The following is a 23,050-nucleotide window of genomic DNA, read 5'->3' as shown; positions in this document are numbered from 1 at the left end:
GGGGCAGGAGGATAGCAAGTTCAAGGTCAGCCTGAGCTACATGGTGAGATCCTGTTTCAAAATGCTTGAATAAGAAAGGAACGAGAGAACTCATATGGACGGAAGTCATACGAGGGTCTGTGTCACTCTGTAGTCATTCAAAAGCATGTATGTGGTATAAGCAAATCACTGGTGCTGTAATAAGAAACTAAAACTACTAGATGGATGAGAACAGGATCCGAATCCACCAGTTCTGCAAGGAAGGGGGAGCAGGCGGAGCTGACCAGCATCAGAGGCAGGCCTGTTCCCCCACTGCATCCAGATGAACTGACCAAAACTGCCTGACAAGCACAAATGCATCTCATGGCCTAGGAGTTCCATCCCTAGTCATCTGATCCACGCTTGCAGCCATCAGGGGACCTTCCCTAACAGCTTCATATGGAAAGGATCCAAATGTCCATCAGGGGGAGAATGGACCAAACTGTGGTCCTACCCTCACACTGAAAACACTAAGGAAAAGGAAAAAAAGCAAAGTGTTGCCAGGTCCACATGAAAGACCTCCACAGACAATTCAAAGCAAGAGGGGAAAAACTCAGCCCCAAAGAACATATTCTCTTCAGTCCCACTTACATGAAATTCAAGGTTAGACAACTCAGCTCTGGCACCAGAATGGCAGGAACCCTTTGGGGCAAAGGGTTCTCACCGGGAGACAGTGGGAGCCCGTTGAGACTCCCTGCAGCTGCATCTACACTGTGGCTACTCAGGTAGCTAAGATTCAAACCTTTGACAGAGTATGCCCAAGACTGAACACCCAGTTATCAGGGTCCCTGTGAATTAAAAAGGACAGCAGTACACACACGGGGGTGGGGGGGGGGTGTTTCTAAATACACAGACGTAAATAGTACAAGCTGGGACAGTATCAACGAGGACTGAGAAAGTAAACAGTCCACAAAAAGACCAAAGACACAGAAGCACAGAGAAGGATGCCGTCCTCATCTCCTAAAAGGGGCCTATTTCCATCCTTCATTTTGATCAAAAATAGATCTTGCTTTTCCACTGATTTGACGAGATTATGTAACCCATGAGCGATGCTTGTCTGCTGATGGAACTCTGAGCACAAAAGTGATGTCACCAGTGAGGGTCCTAAGCTGTGAATTTACATACTAAATGGGTAGAGTTTTCTCTGTTAGGAAGATAAACTTTCTTGGTCCCCAGGAGAACTAATTGGCTCTACTTCATGGCAGAGGCCACAGGATGGAGAAGCCACGTAGAAAGCCAGTCCCTGGCATTTGGACGGTTTCTTGCCTGGGTGGGCCATGGACCTTCCTGGGCATTGAAGAAGGGGGTAAGCTGCCTTGAGAGCTTTGTTGAAGCTACTGGATCTACTTACAGTCTCACGGTGAGGGGGAAAATAAAATGTTTTTGGCTTTCTATTTTAAGATAAGTTTTCACTCTGTAGCCCAGACTAGTCTTGATGTCACTATTCTCCTGCCTCAGCTACCTTTACAGGTCTGTGCACACCACCACCACCACCACCCCGCTACTGAGAATTATTTGACTATTTAAACCATTCCAACTATCTGCCCCTCCCAAAGCTAAAGAATGGCAGCACCCTGAAAAACTAAAACAAAACAAAGTATTACAGGCTTCAAGCTGCAAGAGTGTATGAAAAATTGGCCACCAGCACTATGAAACTACAGAGAGTGTCCCCCTTCACTGCCCCTGCTTTAGTCTGCTCAACTCATTTATACTCACAGTACAGCTGTTGCGAAGGGCATCAAATTTGCGCTGGATTTCATCTCTATGTGCCTAGAAGGTAAGAAGTGCATTATGAATTTTTCATAGGGTAGAATGCAATTCTATATGCTATGGGTCGAACACAGAGAGCAGCAATTTGCTCGAAAAGCCGGGTGCACTGTTGTGGAAGGCCCAGTATCCGCTGCGCAGAGAACTAATCTATCAGCTCAGCCCCAGCATCAGCAATCAATAACAGGGACACACGACGGCATGGGCATGCTGCGCTGAGCATAGCTGCTCAGACCGCATCACGAACACCAGACATAATTTCATGTTCATATTAATCCCCGGGGAGAAGTGGGGGAAGGAGGGGAAAGAGGGAAGGTGTTCTTACTCCTCTTTGCTGGTAAACCCCCCTCTTCCCTCCAACTGACCCCTTCCCGGCCTAGTAGACAGATGATAGACAGACACACATACACACACACACACACACACACACACACACACACACACACAAACACAGAGAGAGAGACAATGAGGTCAGGAGAAAGAGCAGAGACTTTAAGAATTAAAGCTGCTAAGATTAATAAAACTTCACACTGGCCTAGAAGTAACAATTCACAAAACCTTACACTGACCTGGAAGTGAATAGCCAGATATTCTCTGAGGCAAAGCTACCCTGAAACAGCAGTAATTCTGTTATAGTTTGGATCTTAAATGTCCTCCAGAGGCTCTAGTGTTAAAAACGTGTTTGTTGGCACTAATGGGAGGTGGCAACCCACAATTTCTCACTTTCTGTCTGTCTGTCTCTCTGTCTCTCTCTGCTTCCCTGCTTGCATGAAATAAACAGGTCCCCTCCACCACATGCCCCACCATGCTAACACTAAGCTATAACACACCTGAGTGATCACAAGCTACAATCTCAGGTACCATGAATGCCATTAACTTTTTTTCCTCAGGCTGGATAACTTGGGTAATTTGTCATAACAAAGAGCTGATTGACACTATCCCTATCAGCACTAAGACAGGGTACATGCACACGTGGCCTGTGCCTTCATTCTGATGAAGACAGTGGCAAAGACCCTGAGGTAAGAAAGGGCTTGACACAAAAAAGTGCTGAGTGGGCAGAATAGGGTTCTTTAGACTGTGGCCCAGTAGCAAGCATGTCAAAGAGGGATTCTGTCTGTCTGTCGCATTCCATCAAAGAGAAAGGCCTTCACAGAAGACAATGTTCCTTGGATGATGAAGGCGAATGCTGGCTTCAGAAGCTTTGATTTAGATCCATCCCTCCAGTTTCACAGGCATCAGCTGTCACTGCTATATGTAACAATCAGGAAAAGTGCAGTCAATCGAAGCCTGGCATAACTCTAGGGTGCATCCTGATGGGGGTTACCTCAGAATCCACGGAACACAGGTAGTGACCCTGTCTGTGTGTGTGTGTGTGTGTGTGTGTGTGTGTGCGCACACACGGGTGTGGGGAGGGAAAAGGGGTCTGAATCCAGACATTCAACCAACCATGGGCAAAAAATATTCTAGGGGAAAGTGCTGGCTGCTTTTATGTCAAGCTGACATAAGCTAGAGTCATCTGGGGAGAGGGAACCTCCACCAAAAGATTTGCCTGCAGGCAAGTCTGTGGTGTTTCATGAGTAACTGAGGATGTAGGTGAGCCCGGCTCACTGGGGGTGCTTCCATGCTGGCTGGTAAAATGGAGGCTGAGCAAGCCGTGAAGAGGAGGCCAGTAAGCATCATCCCTCCATGGCCTCAGCTTCAGTTCTGCCCTCACTTCCTGGGATGACAGACTTCAAGCTGTGGGACGAAGGAAACCCTGTCTTTCCCAAGTTGCTTTTGATACTGTTTTGTCACAGCAGTAGACACCCATCTAGGAGGGAGGTGGGGTTGGGGGACTGAATATAAACATGGGCTTCCTCATTGTCATTCTTGAGACAACACAGTGTCCTGGCTTCACAGCATTTATACTGTGCTGGTAGTCCAAGGAATCTGGAGGTGGTGTTACACCTCAGAAGAGGACATACACAGGGCCCAGGCCATTGCCCGTAACGGGCTTGCTAATTTAGGTCCTGGAAATCAACCCCAAAGATGACTGTATATTCTCTCTTGCATTGGGCTGCAAGGAAAAAATGTATTTTTTTTTTTTCTGAGTTGTCGTCAGTTTTTTAAAAAAAATAACAAAGCAATAAAAGGAGAAAAAAATAGCCCAGGTCATGACAGAGAGGTGGGGAGGCAAAGACCAAAACCTTAAAGGTCAGGGAGGCACCTGTGGCTCATTAGAAGTCCAACCAGCAAGGGAAGGAAGGATGTGATTTTAGGGCTGTTTTAAGAGTGCTGGGACACTGGGGATTACAGATCAAGACAGAACAAAGAGACCAAGGAGCAGGTAAGTCCCTGAGGAGGGCAGAAATGATGCTGGTTTAGAGTAGGATGTCAGCAAAAAGCAGAGAAGAAATCATGTGGAACCCAGGTCTCTTCTGAAAGAACAACTAAGAGTACATGAGGGGAAAGAGAAGCCAGGCATACCCAGTAGATGCAAGACCAGAGAGACAATGTGGATTATAGGAGTATTTGCTTAGCTATGCGAGCACAAAGAACCATCTAGTCTCAGGCAGAGGCAAAAGGAGTTTTATTCTAAAAATACAAAACAAAACAAAAAACAAAGCAACCTCGCTATTCTCTGTAAGTCTGTAAGTCAACTAAAAAATTTAGAGCTATGCTGTTCTCTCTAATATGTCCATTTCCCTAGATATTTATAATAGGTTAGAGACACACTGAGAGACTAGTACACCTGAAGGCACAGCAGTAGAAACTAATCAAAATAAAACACAAGAGATGACAAATAAAACAAACAAAAAACAGACTTTATAAAATGAACAAAGCTGCAGAGAGAGAGAGCTGGGAGCAGAACATTCGTTAACTGGAGTGTCTGAAGGGGCTCAGGGGTGAGCTAGAGAAAATGCTGCAAGAAATTATGGCTACAAGTGTCCAAAGTGACTAAAAGCCATGAACCCACAGACGTAAAAACCTAAACAAGCCCTAAGCCTAAGAAACACGAAGACAATTATCATTAAGCACATCACAACCCAACTGCTTAAAACCAGCAGTAAGAAACTTATCAAACAAGCCAAGGAAAAGCCATTTGACACAGAACAACAAAAGCCAGTGCTAGGCAGCTGTCCTCCAGGTTGGACGTGACTACTGCCATCTTAGACCAGAGCAACTTGCATCACCAGTACTGAACCTTCATGGGACTCGCTTGGCCTTTCAACATTCCCTGCAAAGTGAAGGGGAGGGCTTTCCTGAGAATACACAGCCGTAAATGATGGCCAAAAGGAGGAAACCCAGTGGTAGAACTACCCATAAGCTGTCCATGTTCCTAGCAGTAACCCCAACAAACTCATAGGTTCACAAAGCCAGACATGGGTGGAATGATTTTTCTGGTTTGCAGTAGCCATCCTAGACTCCCAGGAAGAGACACTGTCTTAGGAAGAATTTCTCTTGCTATGATAAAACATCATGACCAAAAGTGACTTGGAAAGAAAGGGTTTATTTGGCTCATACATCCCAATCACAGTCCATCACTAAGGGAAGTCAGGACAGAAACTCAAGCAGGATAGGAAGCTGGGGACAGAAAGTGAAGTGGCCTTGCTCCCCACAGCTCATTCAGCCTGCTTTCTTGCACAAGCAGAGACCACTTGCCAAGGGGATGTCACTCCCCACAGTGGGCTGGGCCCTCCCACATCAGTCAGCAATCAAGAACATGCCAAACTGTCAGTTTGTGGCTCCCTCCTCCCAGACAACCCTGGCTTGTGTCAGGCTGACGATAACGAAAAAAACCCAAACAGCAGACACACAGTAACAAGAAAGCCAGATTGCTCAAATGGTGCTGTGGGAGGGTCGTGCCTGAGGACAGTCCAGAGGTGTTTTAAGCACCATAGCAGAAGCCAACATAGATATTTTTTTAGCCAGTGAAAGCATCTCTCCCAGGTGAGGATGTAATGGGGGCTGCCCCTGACACGGGGTGCAAGGATGTCTTCCCAGCTGATCCACACTACACAGAAATCTATTAGGCGGGACGGCGACAGCCAGAAACTTGCGTCTAGATGCTCTCCACGTAGCTCCACGACTGGGAGTTGCTGTGGGCCCTAGCGAGAGGCCCCTAAACGCAGGATCTTGAAGTGGACTGTAGGTCCAGCCCCTCACTCTCTTCCTTGCTTTCTCATCACAAGGTAAGCAATTTGAGTCTACGGTGCCCTCCCGCCATGTGCTGCTCTGCCATAGGCCCAAGCACAAGGAGACAATCAATCGTGGACAAGAGTCATCAGAACTCTGTCACCGCGTCAGCCCTTCTTCTTTATACACTACTGGCTAAATAGACTCAGCAACAACACAGGACTAACTTGCTGAGGTGAGAACAGCATTTCTCCAGCATCAGAACAAAGCCCACTGCACCACTGGTAAGACCTCATTCGCAATCAACTACTAACACGCTTGACCTCATGAACCCCTCAACTGACCCCCATGGACCCCTCCACCCCTCCCGTGCACACTGCGACCACCATGAGCAAACTGAAGGCTCTATGGAGAAGAACAGGCTCTTAAATGAATCGCTTCTGCATCAGGGGTCGGCAAGGCTGGTTTGATTGTTTACATGGGAGAGATATCAGGCATTTTCGATCTGCAGGCCAATTTGATCTACTTAAATATGCCCTCATAGGACAAAAGTCACTATAGAAAATATGTAAATGAAGCTGGGGAGCTGCCTCGGCAAGTGCTCGTGCATGAGCCTGTCTTCCAGCAGGCACCTAAAAAGCTGAGCACCACAGAGCACATCTGGGACCTCAGCTTTGGGGAGGTGGAGAGACAGGAGGATCCCAGGGACTTACTGGCTAGCCAATATAGCCAATTGGCAAGCTATGGGGTCTAGTGAAACACTATTTCAAAACAATAATAATAATAATAATAATACGATGATGATGAGCAATGGAACAAGATTCTTGGCTCAGACCTCTGGCCTTCAGACCCCTGGCCTCCACATCACATGCACACACACAGACATCTACATGCATGTGTTAGGTATGTGTTAGGATAGCCTCTCTCTTTATCTCTCTCTCGCTTCATTTGGCATAAACTCTCAAAAGTAAATAAGAAAAAAGGTGGAATCAGTTCTTTCAAAGCTAAGGCTTTCTGGCCCACACAAGGGTGCCAAAGCCCTGTTCCACTTTCTTACGTGTTATGCTTTCTTACTAATAGAAAAGATTCCAATAACTCTACACCATTAAAAACTCATCTCTTTGGTCCCGTTGGAATCTGAAATTTCAGTCCTGGGTGAGTCAGTCCCTTCAGATTCACCATTATGGAGCCTTTGGATCGTTTGGACACATCAGATGGCAGTTATCTCTGAGGCAGAATGCAATGGGCCACTGTCATTACGGCTCTGCTTTATCATTGATGGGGGGGGGGGATGAATCTAGAACATGAAACTGGTCCTGTGGTAGGTGTCAGCAGCAGCAGCAGCTCAAAGGGCCGCCCAATTGATCCCAGAAAGGAGACAGTAAGAGGGGCTGGAGAGATGGCTCAGCAGGTAAGAGCATGTGTTCTGGTAGAGGAGCCGGACTCGAGTTCCAGCACCCACATGGCAGCTCACAACCATCTGGAATTCCAGTTTCAGGTGATCTGGCTCCCTCTTATGGCTTCCTCAGGTACTGCACACACATAGTGCGGACAGCCATAGAGACAAAACATCCGTAGACATAAAATAAAAAATTAATAAATCTTTGTTAAAAACTGAAAAGAAAGTGCTACAAATTATTTATGTTTCCTTTAAACGGGGAGAAGGGAACCACACAACATACATCCAAGAAGAGTGATATACCTAAGACAGGCTTTGGGTTGGACTGATCAAAACTAATTTAGTATTGGGAAACAGGGAATAATTATGCTTTAACGATTATCGGGGACCCCAGAAAATGAAGATGTTAACGTAGTGAAATATGCCAACCACCAGACAACATTATAATGGACACATCCTAACCCCAGGAGCTTGCAGGGATTCCCCAAGGCCCACTGGGGAACCCCAGAACAGAGGCTACTCGGCACTGCCTGAGCAGACTACAGCCCAAGGGTCAGTGATACTCTGTAGTTGTCTCTTTGAGTTGTTGCGCATTCAATAACTGGAAGGCAGTTGCTCTGGGTATCAGGCCACCTTCCGGGATCCACAGCCTGCAGGCCTCTAGCCTTTCCGCACTTTCCCCCAGGTTCACATCCTGGCTATTGTGCCAACGGCTTACTAATTAAATACAAGGCTTGATATGTGTGTGAAAGAATGAGAGCCTGCACTGATTAATGACTCCAAGAAATCAAAGGTGGTGGCTTTGGGGTCTGTAATCGCACTGTGCAGCGAGGAAGCTCTTTTCATTAGTGCCCGAAGCTTTCTGCTCCTTATTATTCAGCTAAGTCTCTTGACCAAATCAGTAAAGAACATGGGGTCGGGACCACAGAGCCACCCACGCAGCCCTGTGGGTGCATGCAAAGTGCATGCCCCTTCCCTCCCGGGCTGTTGAGAGTGACTCCAACATCCAAAACACAGCTGCGCACTGCGGAGTCTGTGGGCACCGGTTCTCTAGCTCACGGGAAGGAATGGTGGCATCTTCCGGGTCAAGTGAGGGCCCAAAACTCTGTCTTCTGTTAGTCAGGAGCAGTCTCTAAACTCTGCGGCATGTGTCTACCTTCTACCTTGACTCAGTCTCAGCCTGTTTCAGTGCAAAGGCAACCAACAGGATGGGTAAAGGGAGAACAAAAAGGGCACAGGAAGGCCTCCTAGCTGCTCCTGCCAAGCTCCTTCAGTGGAGAATTCTAATGTAAGTGCTCCATCTAATTTGGCCCAGGGGTGGAGGCTGGACCAAGTAAACTACTTCCCTCCCAGCCTGGGAGGTGACGCCTATTTGAATTAAGCAATAATAGCCCATTTGACCATTCCCTTTCATTGATAAAAACATCATGCTGTGAGGCTCACAAACCTCCTACGAGATCATTTTAGATCCGGCTGATTTAATTTGATTGATGCTCACATTGGATCTAAATGTGGGCCTGAACAATGAGAAAGTAATAAAGTATTGCATTTGTGGCCATTTTTCCTTTTCTTAGAAAAAACACTCTTCATAATCAAGTCCTTTACTTAGCAGCCACATGCTGGCCATAACCAGGTCTGAGACCCAGTCAAGGAGGAACAAAAGAGGCAAAGGCGAAGGCCCCAGAATGGAACGGGAAGCATATGGGGGTGGGGAGGGTAACTCCCAGGACAGAAAAGAAAGCATATGAAGGGGGTTCCCCAGGACAGGTTTGCAAACAGATACTTGGCCAAGGGCATTGTTGCCGTTTTCCTTCCTCCTCAGGCCGAGGTCTTCTGTTGGCCTTGGCCTCTCGTGGGTTGGTGCCCCATTACGGCCAGCTTCTTCTACCACCAGTTTGAGCAAAGCCTATTTTCTACATACCTTCATGTGCAAGAGCAATAGAGCCCAAGTTTTCAGAACTAGGGAAGGCTTTTGTTTTGTTTTGTCTTCTGTAAAGAATCTTGGAGGCAGTGATCTCATCCAACTAAATTAAGTCGTGACTCGCTGCTGTGCGAGGCTTCAGGCAGCCAGCAGACACCGCACACTCCACCCAGCAGCAAGGCAGGATTTGAGGGACTCATTTCCCACAGATAAAGGGCAGTGACGCACGCTCTATTTTATGTCCCCTTCCGTCCAAACAGGGGCACGGAAAGATACATGGCCACTGCTTGCCCTCCCGACCCCCACAGAGCAGCGAGAAACATGTGTCACCCTTGGGCACTGCAGAGAAAAAGGAACTGAGGAATCACAGGCTGGTCCCCTGGGGAGAGGAGGCCATAGTCACAGCGATAGGCATGCAGCAGGGGCTTGTCATCAATTGGATTAAGTCACTGGTGTCTGTTTCAGAGCTTGGATATTAACACAGGTAGAAAATAGATGATATAATGCATTAAATAACAGTGGTTCTCCCAATAGCAGCTAAGAAAATCTGTCTGTCTGTTCCCCTTTCCACTGTTTGTCCTTCTTTCTAATCACCCAACTAGAATGAGAACTTCAGTCTGCTTGGCATAGGCTCCTTAAAGATCATTTCCTTCCTTTGTTTTGTCTTCTATGCACCTACTTCCTGTTTGCCTTTTCATTCTTAATGTATCCAGCATTCCTGCTTTATCTCTTTTCAAACTGCTTTCAATCCATGCTCAGAGCACAAAATAAACGAAGAGATGGTATGACTATTTATTTTCCAAACTAAATATTGAGGATATGTGGCATCATAATGAGTGTTCCCTTAGAGATAATAGAACTTCAGGCCTAGATCAATATCCAGACTTGGCCTGAGTCCCAGAAAACCAAGGCTTCCTTACCAGAAGCACTCCTGTCATGCAGACCACTGCAGTCATCACTAGTCTCCAGAAGACCCTGTCCCTAAAACATGACATTCTCCATCTTGTTTAAATAATGGGATAGCTAAACCCGACAACACAGGCAAACTGTAAGAATAAACTAGTTTAAAGACAGACAGGCAGGCAGATACAGATTCTCTCTCTCTCTCTCTCTCTCTCTCTCTCTCAAAAGCAATGACTGCAAATGACCTATAGAAGTAACTCCACTCTGAGAGATACAGAGACAAGCTGATGGAGACAGGGCCAGCATCCAACTAGGATTGGAATTGATAAGGTACCCATTAAAACAAAAAAATCATTGAACAAATCAGTTGCATTGTGCCCTGCCCACAGAAAAGGGCACCCTGACCAGCAGGCATGACTGTGCCCCATCTGCTTGGCAGGAACAGTGTGTTAGTATGAGAAATGTGTGGGCCTGTCTAATAGAGCCATGGAAGCTCATTCCACTTTCAGAGTCTGTGCCCATCATGAAGCCTTCCAAAAGTAATGGGGCTTGCTTTCTTCCTTTAAAGAGAGACAGAGACAGAGACAGAGCAGGTGCCTGTGGAGGCCCAGAAGAGTCCATCAGATGCCCTGCAGCTGGAAATTACCCAACATGGATGATGGGAACCAAACTCAAAGTCTCTGGACTAGAAGTAAGTGCTCTTTAACCATGCAGCCATCTCTCCAGCCCTCAGTAACAGGGTCTTTTAAGTGGACAGTTTTGAAGAGGGAGATGTCAGGATCACCCACCCAGAGCATCCTGGTCAACTCAGCAGGTGCATCTTTCCCTGGAAGCTGATGAGTTGGCATTCCCCAGGAAAGCCTCTCACCAGTTCTGTCTATCAGCTGGCATCAGTCCCTGTGGAATGGTCAGTGGTAGTGTGGATGGCCGAGTCTTCCAGAAATCTCCAGCTTGGTAAATTTGTCTCTCAGAAAAGCAGGGATATTGGGTTGCTTTTAGGGAGATAATCTCTCCTTCAAAAGACTTTCTGCCCCCAGATCTTATGGGAGGCATAAAAACATTCATCACAAGGCTACATGGATGGCTCAGGGGTTACAAGTGTGCACTGCAATTCCAGATAACCCAAGTTTGGTTCCCAGCACCATGTTCAATGACTCACAACATCCTGCAACCTCAGGTCCAGGGACTCTGACGCCCTCTTTTGGCCTCTGCAGGTACTGCACTCACATGGCATATACTCACATAGACACACATACATCTAAATAAAAACGAACCTAAAAAAAAATTATGTGAAGCATGAGAGAGCACATAGAGTCAGAAGGATTATAAATTCAAGATCATGCTGGAATACAGAGCAGGTCCTCCTCTAAAACCATCTACAAAATAAAGTAAAATGAAACAAAGACATAAAGCCAAATACGTGGCTTAAAAGAAATAGTAACAGAAACGAGACCAAGCAGGAGCAAAAGCCAAAGAAAAAGCAAAACAAAAACAAGAACCAGGAATCAGGTATAAAGACTACTGTAAGACAGAATTTATTATTTTTTCTTATGATTATTAAAAACAAAGTAGAAGACTGAAGTATACAGACTCTAGCTGAAAATGAATTTCACATGTAACAATGACTGCTTTAGAAAGATGAATGACAGATAAAAACAGAAGGAATTTTTCAAAGTGCTCAGAAAGGTAGATCTTATCGGATGAGCTAGCGCATTAATTCCAACAAAGGACAAGTCTATCCACACAAGCTATTTTCCCACCCACTATCCACACCCATGAACGCTCTTTCTCTTTCCTGACATCTGTAAGAGTAAACAAAGACACTTAGCGCCTACTCTCATCCCGGCTAAGACCTCCTGAACCTACCAGTGATGCTTGCAGACTCACCGTGAGCGCCTGGATTTCCTCCTCCGCCTCTGCCGTCGTCTCCTCCAGCTCTGTCTTTGCCTGGCGGAGCTGGCTCTCTAGGGCTGCCCGGGCAGCCTGCAGGGCAGTCAGCTGGGACTCGCGCTCCTGCAGGGACAGCTGCAGCTCCGTGAGCTGGCGCTTCAGCTCCAGCTTCTGCTCCTCATGCTCCAGGCTGACCTGAGGAGGAGTCACATGCTCAGTGGGCTGTAGAGAGACTGTGAAGACACAGTCTGCCACAAAGTCCACAGCTTAGACCTGGTCTTGGGACCAACAGCTAGGCCCGGGCGGGGGGGGGCTGCGGCCATCTCAAAAATCAGCAGCCCTGAGATATGCAGCAGGGTGAGTGGTGAGCGCTCCCATGGGCTCTGCCGCCAGGGACTCATTCAACCACAGACTGAAAATATTCAGGGAGCTGTGTATGCGAAGAGGATGCCTGCACACGGACAGAACAGTCATCTTACCCTAGCTTATCAGTTTTTTCAAGATGGTTTCTCTAGGTAGTCTTGGCTGTCCTAGAACTCACTCTGTACACCTGGCTGGCCCTTAACTGCGTCCCTCTGCCTTTCCAAGTGCTGGACCTAAAGGCATGTGCCGCCACCACGCAGCCAGTACATACCAACGGTCTACTGTGTGGCACAGAGCACACAGGAGACATGCACAGGTCGTGTGCAAATGCTTCCCTATCTTCCAACAGGCATGCCAGCAGCCACAGATTTGGGTATCACTTGGGCAAGTCCTAGAGCCCGTGCCCCACTGACCATCTCTTACTCACAAACACACAGATATTTAGGAAGGCTTGTGAAGACAAGATGGTGGGAGTCCCAGGTGAAAACTCTAGTAAATAACCCAGATGAGAAAAACATTTAAAGGTAAATGGACAGAAATAACATCTATCAGTGGCAAAGACATCTTTATAGTTAGAATGCAAATGCCACAATAGGCCAGATTCTGTTTCTTCTAAATACTCTCATGCTGATTTATGCCCACTAGATAGCCTGCACTAATGTCACATTTTGTGGCAAGCACTTTTCCCACCATCTGCCCAGACATCCATTCATCTACTCAACGCTTCATGCACTCATCTAAGAAAAATTTAATGAGCTATTTCTCTGTAGAGGAGGACATGGACAGGAGAGGCAGCCCTAACTTCAAATTGAGGAGAGAGCTGTAAGTCAGTCATTGCCATTCTGCAGTCAGAGTAACAGCTGGGGCACGGAGGAACGTTGTAGAAACAACAGGGGTAGGGAAGCTGAGCCTGAAACTCAGCAGCTTACAACACTTGCTGCTCCTATAGAGGACTGGAACTAAGTGCCCAGCATCCACAACAGGCGGCTCACAAGCACCTGCTACTCCTTCAGCTCCAAGTGATCTGACATCCTCCACTGGCCTCGGAGGCACAAGCTGATTTCAAGGAGCAACAAGCTTCCCTGGGGATACTGACTGCCCAGTGAGCTACCCAGGCATGGCAGGCACAGTAAGATGAACCTATGTGGAAAGGCAAAGCAAGAGATCTAACGCCCTCTACTGGCCTCTGTATGCACAAGTGGATGGGATGTACACATTCATACAAACACATGAGCATAAAGAAAAATACAAAGAAAAAACTAACAATTTATAGGAGTCAAACCAGATGGTAAAAAGCTCAAGATATAACACAGGGCTTTGCTTGAGCTTAGCATGCACAAGGCCCTAGTCAAGTTCAACTGAGACTTTTTTCAGACAGGGAAAATGAGGTGTCTAAGAGGTATGGAAAAAAGCAAGACCGCAGCTGGTTAGTGTACTGATCTAACCAGCATGGAGGAAGCCATCCAGGACTATGCCAAATGAGTAAGAGATGCTTGCTGTACAATCTACGGGAACTGACAACAAAGGGGATACAGGGGGCTATATCCAGCTGAAAAGGAACCCGAGAAAAGGTGACATCCAAGTCCCAGGCAGAAGGCACTGCGAAAGATTTAACCAACAATACTGTGGCTAATTTGAATGGGGCAGGGAACAAAATACAGGAGAGTTAAGTATCTGTGGGCACCAAATGGGCACCTCCCAGAGAGTAAGACCAGTGACTCCAGCACAGGGGAGGGGGAGAAGAGCCAGCATGACAGGAAAGGAAGGAAACTCAGTACTAACAAACTAACACACTCGACTTCCCCACTATGGGAGACATCCAAGTACAGAGGTCTTCTGTAACAACGGCTCAGAAACTCAAAAGAAAGGCCCAGGGCCAATCTAGACCTGGCAGTCCTTAACATGTTAGTGAGAGCTGAAGCCAGAAGTCCAAAGTCTTCAAGTGACAATAATGAAGATGATGTGGCCCCAGAAAAGTATACTAGTGAGTACCAGGCACAGGTGCCGCTCACAGCAGCTCCTCATGACTCTGATAAGAGGAGTGTTACCTTTACCTTCACTCTATAAATAAGCAAACTGCAGCGCACAGAGATCAGGCAATTATGCAAATGTTACACAGCTTTTAAAAAATACATACAAAATAAAAAGATGGCAGGGCGGGCGTTCGAACCCAGGAAGTATGGTGGGAGTTCATGTTTGCAAACACGACGTCTTACTGTTTGTCTCATTAAAATGCCAGCTGTCGGAGCCTGCTGGGACTCTACCAGCAAGCCTGAAAAGTCCCCAGATGTCCTTTGGCAAAACCACGAGACACGGATGATAGTGAGTCAAGAAGAAATCGGGCAGCTGAAGGCTGGGCCCTGGAAGCAGAGCCCAGAAGCCCTGAAGGTGCCATAGAAGGAGCTGCCTTAACTACTGTATGGAAGCTGAGGAGAAAGCTCGGGCCCTTTAAGTTGGAGCAGACTTGAAGCTGAGGCCTCAGCCCCAATTCTCAGCACCAGCATGTCGCCAGAGAAGATGGACTGGCCTTGTTCTATTTAGAGCCAAACTCCAAAACTCCCCAGGAGAATACAGAGCCCTGAGCCTCTTATGAAACATTTTAAGTTTCTTCTACCATCCTGGGGGTGGGGTAAGCGGTGAGCTATTCCAGAAACACCACCAACAAGCTTCCCTGAGGGCACTGTTTTCCCAGGTGATCTACTGCATGGCACAGGCTCAGTAAGACAGATAGACATGGAGAGGAAAGACAAGAGACAGCTGCTGCACCCAGGCTAAAGGTCTCTGTCTGGAATATTTGTACTGATACACTTAAAGCTGACTCTACTGGGAACAATGAAGGGATGAATGGAAGGATAGCCTGGATAATTCAAGGGAGATTCCCAGACTCCAAGGAGGACCTCAATCACATAGAGTGCGTGCTTAAAAAAAAAAAACCTAAAATAATAATAATAAAAACTGTAAACGCCATTCCCCTTCCAATTCCATTTTTTACAAACAATAAGCCATTCTCTGAGGCTCACATCTGTGGTACCACCAGGAGGCCAAGACAGGGTGGTCACTCAAAGAACACGCAATAAAAAGCTGAACAGACGGCAAGGAGTACGATGTAAGACGTCCTGAATGACGCTAACGGAGGCACCCTGACAATCCCTGAAAATGGAACCTGGTTAAAACAGACACAAGCAAGTCTTGTAAGGACCCTTCTCTGCAGTCTAGTCCCGATGTTCAGCAGTCTTTCCCTTAGGAAAGATAATCTGCTTTTTGACACACACCATCAGAAATATGTACACCTACTATGCAGGAGATACTATCCTCACTCCTGACCCACATGTCTGACTTGAAAGAACAGCTTTCCAGTCTTGTTTACTTGAGGCCAGCTCGCTGAATGGCCCCAAGGTCAGGAACATTCATCTGACATTGCCACTGTATACCCTGACTACTAACTTGCACACAGTAGATGCTTAATAGATCTGCAATGGATACCTGTCTCTAACATCCTGGCTTCAATGAAACTCATCATTATCCCCCACCAGCCATGCAAGGGTCTCCTCTGAAAAGCATGGCTGCCTCCCAGTTTCCCTCCATCAAGCACACCTAAGCCTGGTTGTCTTCTACAGTCCCGTCATTGTGAGACCTGTGCCTCAGTCATAGGTATATGGACAGCCTGTGCATGTACTGCACATCTCGTGCCCTCATTAAATCCTGCTGAAGGGGAACTGCTCAGCCACTGGTGGACAGGTGCGTCCACCCAAAGGACCGCCACATAGCCCTGACACTTTACAGACAAGAAGGAGCCTGAAGCATGGACATATGAGCTATGCACAGAAAACTAAGATGCTGGCGAGAAGGCTCAACAGGTTTAAGTGCTTCTGGCCAAGCCTGGGCAACCTGAGTTTGATCTCCAGCCATGGTAGAAGGAGAAAACCTAACTCCCCAAAGTTGTTCTCTGACTCTCCATGGGCATGGCGTATGCAAAAATGTATGTGCACACGCAATACTATTTCCTAAACTAGTAATAGATAGAAGTGAATTCAAACCCGGAACCATGTGGCCCACTCTAGAGTCTTAGTCAATGTGTGCAAGGCCCACAGCATGTACTGCCTATGCTTGGAAGCTGAGTGGCTCAGGGACTGGATCACCCCAGCAAAATCTCTCCAGGGCCTGGCCCTTGTCCTCACCTCCCTCAACCTTGTCTCCAGCTCCAGCAGCCGGTTCTTGTCGCTGTGATCTTGGTGGCTGATTTTCTCTAGTTGCTCTTCCAGCTTTCGGTTCTGGGCCTCCAGTTTCCCGGCCTGTGTCTCCAGGTAAAATTTCTGCTGCCTGAGTTCTGATATCATCTCTTCCTGGGCCTTCCTGGTAGGGGTCGGGTGGGGATATCCAAACAGAATTATCAGACGTAAACATGTCTCCTCAGGATAGCAGATAGAAGTGGAGTAGGAAAGTGCCTGTTTAGTAAGTCGATTGTAGGCACCCCAAAGTTAGCCCTGCTCCTGATCCAAGATCATAGGCATGGCCATAGCATAAGGAACTAGAAATCATTTTCAGTCATCACTGCTCTGAGTTCCTTGCCTGTCACATTAAGTATGGTCAAGCTACAGGTGCTAACATTTCAATCCTTTGGTAGACCTTTTCATTTTTCTTTTTTAGAATCTGTATACAGAGAAGAAAGTGGTCTCCTTTGAGTAGGTGTCCTCCTGAGAGCTTATAATGCATGCTCTGTGAAAAGCATTGCAACCGATAAAAATAAATTTTGCTCCTTCTAGAACTCTGTGGGGGCTTCCTCTCCGTTTCACCAACTGCAACAAGTACCAAAACCTAGAACCCAAGGGCAAAGCTCAGTTTATCCAACTGGTTCACAATAATATGAGAATGTTTTCAAAGATCTCAGAGGGGATAAACCGAATGGGAAAACAATCTTGGAGAGTACAATCCTTCAGGCAGGAAGACTGTGCTCAGAGACTTACGAACCCAGCTGATCCTTGCTGACCCCAAGGCACAGCTCCTTACAGCAGAATGCACAGCTGAACTAGGTGCACACAAGGTCACCTCCTGCTGATTAAAGCAGGCTAGGCTGGAGAACAGGGACAGCAGCTTTCCAAAACCAAACTATAACCAGTCTTGTTTCGTTAGCCTCAGGAAAGTACTCTGTGGTCTGGCAGAATACCTGATTTGAATGGGAAGCCATGGAGGAGGGAGACCATTCAAAGGAGAGCAAAACCACACAGTGTGGAGACATGACTAAACCTGTGGCCATTCCATCAGAAAAAAGAAAAGACCTTATGTGGCAAGAGAGGAGGTGGCCAAGTTTGTTAAGTACACTTACATGTTCCTCTGCGTGAAGAGACTGCTGTTTGCCGCAAGCTTGTTGGCTTCGGACAGTTCCACAATCCTTTGTTCCAGGGATCTGATCTTGGAATCCATGGCGTTGATCATCTGAAACACAGGAGACTCCTCACACATTGGACAGAGGCTAAAATGGGCCTTGGGAGCCAAACTGAAAGTCTCCTTAGAAATGCCCACAGGTTGACCAGAGGTAGTGAGAGGATCCACTAGGCTGTGTATCCTGAAGGTCACAGGTGTCACTGCTCAATGCATGCTACTCAGTTGTTTGTTTGTTTGTTTGTTTGTTTTCAACTGAAACCAACATCTTCTAAGTAGCCTGAATCAAAAACACACAGCAGGGCCTATCTGGGAGGCCGCCCTCCGACATGAAATCAGGCCTCTTTACATCCCAGTGTCAAATGTATATACTCTGGGTCTTCGGGAGCTTCTAATTTGACCATACAAGGTCATAAATATTATAATACATTTCTCTACATTAGCATTTCCCCAACTTACTACATTTTAAGAGTTAAAGTGGTGCTGGTTAAAAATATAACTGGGGCAGGACCTTCCTTTAGAGACTGGGGAAGACGCCTCCAAAGGGCACCAAGTCCAGCGTCCTTATGCATGCAAGACAAGTGCTTGACTCTGAGCTACACATCCCCAGTCCTTCCTTTGGGGACTCTGTGGTAGAAAGCCCCCATGGGGGTCTGGGACAATATGGATTTACAAGCATCACAGGCCAGTCCTGTGCCCAGCGAGTTTTGAGTTAGAAAGGAGAGAAAACAGCAAATTAAAGAGAGAGAGATGTGGGAGACTGAGGGCCACTGGGCTATCCAGAGGTGTTCTGAAAGACCACCCTGAAAGGTCAGTTACTAAAGAACATAAATTCACCACTGTTCTCTCGGGACAGGAAGCTGTTTCTGAGAAAGCCCTGTACGATGAATGTCATGGAGAGATCGGACGAAATGGAGTGACTCGTGGCCTTACTCAAAACCGTTCTTGGGAGGTTGGCGAGCTAATTCTTAATACCTACCGCCTTCTGCTCACTGAGGATTTTGCCCTTCTCCTGGGCTTCCTCTTCATGTCTCTGCATCATGTTTTCCAGGCTCTCCTTGTCGGCCAGGTCTTTCTTTATCTGATTGTCCAACACCTATAGAGACATAAAATATGTCAGGAAGAATATCGCAGGAAGCTAAGCTGGGGTGGGGGGGAAGGAAGCAGCAGAGGCTCCAGGCCACCAGACTCTAAGAGGAAGCCCAAACAGAATCTATTTATTCACCAAAATGACATGAAAAGTGAGTATTGCAGCCAAATGCCAAAAAAGGGTAGACAAGTCAGCAGCCCCCCCCAATCAGCGCGCGCGCGCATGTGTGTGTGTGTGTGTGTGTGTGTGTGTGTGTGTGTGTGTGTGTGTGCGCGTGCGCACGTGTGCACACGCACACATATACGAAAGAGGGGGATGGCCTGGCCAGCACCTAGTCCTGGAGAGAGAAGCGTCTAGCATTTGAGAACATTACATTACCTGGGGGTGTTTTTCTTAGCCAATACACCAGTAGTTTTCGAAACATGCCTTGCTCCTAATGTGTACAAAATGAATTATGGATCCTCCCAAGCCGTGCATCTCGGAAGGAGAGAAGCGAGAGGGCCAGGGCGAGTCTGGGTGGCTCAGGATGATGCTCTGACAGGAGAATGCTGCCTGCCAGTACATGAGTGGGAAGATAATATAAAAGAGAGGGGGGAAAGATGCTTTTCCCCTCTGATAGAAGCAGGATGAAAAGTCCCTGGAAAAAGACACTGTTCTCAGGAAGACAGAAATCGTGTGCTCTTGGGGCTCATACTGCTACTGTGAGCACCTTCTATTCCCAAAGAGGGAAAATAAAACAGTAATTGTGTCACTAACCACCAGCTTGACCTAATGTTCTGCGAGTCAGTTGGCTCCCCCAATTGCCCAAACCCCAAGGGACAGACAAGAAAGAAGATATTGAACTCCCATAAGCCTTTGACCAAGCTAGACCCTATGCTCTTCATCACAAAGAACTCATTTTTGCTTTTGCAAACATTACCCACAGCCATCCAGAATGACAACAGGAGACTTGGAATAAAGCTGCCAGAATTGGGGTCACAGATGGGATTTGAAATATGCCTTTCCCACAATGTCTATTGTGAGGGGCCCTTTACAGTTTCTGGGGACATCATCCCTAAAAAAAGAGCCAGTCAGCAGGGAAGGGGTCCACATGATAAAGGAAAGAACACATTTCAAAGAGGGCTTTAAACTAGAATTGACTGGTGAAAAAAAAATAGAATGAAAGTTGTTGGAGAAGAGTGGAAGGTGGAGAAGAGGGTCAAGAGCGAGCGGGGCACTCAGCGGGACAATCAAGTGACCGTTCTGTTGGATGTCTGAGGGTGGTTCTAAAATTATGAGCAAGAACACAGTGGCTCCAGGTACAATCAGAGCTATGACCAAAACGGCCTTAAGAAAAGTTGGAACCAGCAACACAGTACAGAACAAGCAAGCAACTGTCTGTGTGGACCCCATGAGAGAAGGCAGAAGGAGCAGAGCTTTTCCTCAGCATTCCCTGGTGCCATAACCTTAAGTTCTATCTAGCCCAAAGGGATTCTGAGACTACACAGCACACAGAGCCCAGTCTAGGGAGCACGTCCCACCCCTTTTCTCCAGGTGCTAGTACAAGGGAAGACATGCCCAGGATGACTCTAGATCAGACCTTGACCTTGGCAGTGGTGGGTCCCCAAATGAGCTGTGTGTGTACCAGAGGGACAAGCCTCCAACCCAGAATGAAAGCATCTTGGATTTGACAGGGTTCAACTGGCAGGAAGATCATCATGAAGTTGGAGGGGGCGGGGTAGAGCTATAAGAAGAACATGGCTTTTGGCGGGCACTTCCATGTTCAGATCACACAGAGGATTCCACAGAGGGTCACTGCCAACACACACATGTGCCGGGAGACTACTGTCTCATTACAAACATTAACATCTGGAAACCAGTACAAATCCCAAACTAAAATGTCTGCACAGAAAAGAGATCACATATGATATAATGACCAAAGTCATGTGCAAGGACATTGGCTCAATTTTCAGGCAGCAGGGGTGAGAACATTGACAAGAGAATTAAAATATTTCAGAACAAAACCCAAACAGAAGCAGACTAAGAAAGACACAAAGCTGTTTCTAACGAGAGGCGTTTGCTGAACCAAATGAACTTGAGCTTCAGTCTCAATAGCCTTAAGCATCGAGAGAAGACAGAAGTCAATGTCATTAACAATTTTCCAAAGAAAATGACAGATACACAAAAGGGAACAGCCATCATGAGAAAGAAAGAGGGGAGAAAAGCCAGTTATCAGATGGCTATGCCTACTGCAGTTCAAGAAATAAAAGACAGACCTGAACATAAGTATATGGAATCAAAAATTTCTTCCATAATCTAGTAAACTTGGGAATAAAGCAAATAGAGTATCTGCCTAAAACTACTATCTCAACAGATTGGTTTGTCAGAAGTTTAGACACAGTTAAGACAGGGTTAGCAGAGTGGAAAGCATGTCAGTAGAGCTTACATAGAATATAGCACAGAGAGACAAAGAAAGGGAAAATGTGGAAGAGGGTAGATTCCAGGAGATCCAGCACAAGTCTATTTAAGTTCTCAAAATGGTGGCAAAAACAGAAGATGGAGAAATAAAACCTGAAATACACTGAACACTAATTTTCTGGGCATTGAGTAAAAATGTACCAATCTACCCAAAAGTTCATATATTTCAAGCAGGATAAGGAAAAAGAACTCGATATCCCAACAATTCATAGCAAGATTTAGAAGAATTAAAGACAAAGGAAAACACCAAGGGGAAAAATGAAAATTTAGGCTCATTTTCAAGAAGCTAACAGCAAGATTTACAGGTGACTTCAAAATAAAAGTCAAAGGGCTATGGGCTGGGCAGCCAAGGAGCATTGTAGCAGCCAGTACCCCTAAGAATGAGACTGGCATGTGTACACGGGGTGGCAAACTAAACTTGGAAGAGGGTAGGGGTAGAACAAAGGGAGTTGGGGGAAGAGTGGGGGTAAAAAATGATCAAAATGCATTGCATGATTATATGCTAGTATCAAATCCTCAGACAATAATGTTTAAAAAAAAGAGATTAAGGGTGGACATTATCACATATAACAAATACACTCATTTAAAATGCACATTCAAAAACTAACTATGTAACACAAAAGTGAAAGGAAGACTGGTTGAGAAGGAGAAAGAAACCAACAAGCGTGTGGAGGATACATGAGGGGGTGTGGACAGAGATGTGAACCAAGTAAATGATAGACATGTTAAAAAAAAAATGTCAGAACAAATGTCATTATTTTTTTTTTTACCACAAATATATGCCATTTCTAAGACATAAGGCTACGGAGCTGGGCAGATGGCTCAGAGGTTAAGAATGCTGGCTGCTCTTATGGAGGACCTGAGCTCGATTCCCAACACCCACGTCAGAGGACTCACAACCATCTGTAACTCCAGCTCCAGGGAATTCTACGCCCTCTTCTGGCCTCCTTAGGCACTGCACTCACATGCACATACCCAAACACATATAACAACAACAAAAACATTTTTTAATTAAAAATGAGGATAAAACAAACACATTTTCAAAACAACATCAGATCTTCACAAAAGTAAGTTCCCATTGATGTACTTTAAACAGAAGGAAAGGGTACCTAATCAATTCAGAGAGGCAGAAGGAAAATCAAAGGCAAAGAATGTGGTGAATCCATGTCCAAATCTAATTAACCATGCCCTGAGTCACAATGGGTTAAAAAATGAATAAATAAAGATGGAATCACAATATAGAGTGAAGACTATTTTAAGCTCCCGACTTGAAAATCTTGCATCATGCAGTACTGATAGCGTTTACACTAATCTGCCCTTTGCTCTAGCAAGCGGTGAGCCCAGATGCAGGGATCCAAGAATGAGGGGAAGCTGCAAAGGTGTGGTTGTCAGACGAGTCAAAGGGTCCATTTACTTTAATCTTTTCCTCGTAGTGCTGCTCCTTCTGTTTCAAGTGCACTTCCAGGTGCTGCGCTGAGACCTGAGCCTCCCGATGCTTCTCCTCCAGCTCCTGGACACAAAAGAACCGTCAGTCAGGCATGCCCAGGGAAGGACGTCAACACTCATCAGACACTCACCGGAAGCATGACTGCCACAGGCCCCACAGGCGAGGGGCAGCTGCTGCTGCTGCTGCAATGCTAGACTAAGGCTCTGAGGGAGGAAACCAGCTCTGCCGTGTGGCCCCGGCTCTCCCAAGTCCAAGCACACACACACACACACACACACACACACACACACACACACACAC

The 23,050-nt window shown here is 46.5% G+C and overlaps 1 protein-coding gene across 1 annotated transcript in view; it reads right to left on the bottom strand.

The window, feature by feature from the left end:
* Cit (citron rho-interacting serine/threonine kinase) overlaps nucleotides 1-23,050 on the bottom strand; it is a 134,351-nt gene that overhangs the window by 47,521 nt on the left and 63,780 nt on the right. The window contains exons 11-16 of the mRNA XM_055605951.1: nucleotides 22,718-22,813; nucleotides 18,736-18,852; nucleotides 17,701-17,810; nucleotides 16,556-16,730; nucleotides 12,012-12,209; nucleotides 1,735-1,788 (exon numbers count right to left, since the gene is read on the bottom strand). Coding sequence (XP_055461926.1) covers nucleotides 1,735-1,788; nucleotides 12,012-12,209; nucleotides 16,556-16,730; nucleotides 17,701-17,810; nucleotides 18,736-18,852; nucleotides 22,718-22,813 — 750 coding nt within the window. The remainder of the gene's footprint in view (nucleotides 1-1,734; nucleotides 1,789-12,011; nucleotides 12,210-16,555; nucleotides 16,731-17,700; nucleotides 17,811-18,735; nucleotides 18,853-22,717; nucleotides 22,814-23,050) is intronic.

Source organism: Psammomys obesus, unplaced genomic scaffold, assembly GCF_907164565.1.
Source record: "Psammomys obesus unplaced genomic scaffold, mPsaObe1.curated_primary_1811, whole genome shotgun sequence".
Taxonomy (NCBI): Eukaryota; Metazoa; Chordata; class Mammalia; order Rodentia; family Muridae; genus Psammomys; species Psammomys obesus.
The sequence above is the reverse complement of the archived record's forward strand: the minus strand, read 5'-3'. Positions and strand labels throughout refer to the sequence as shown.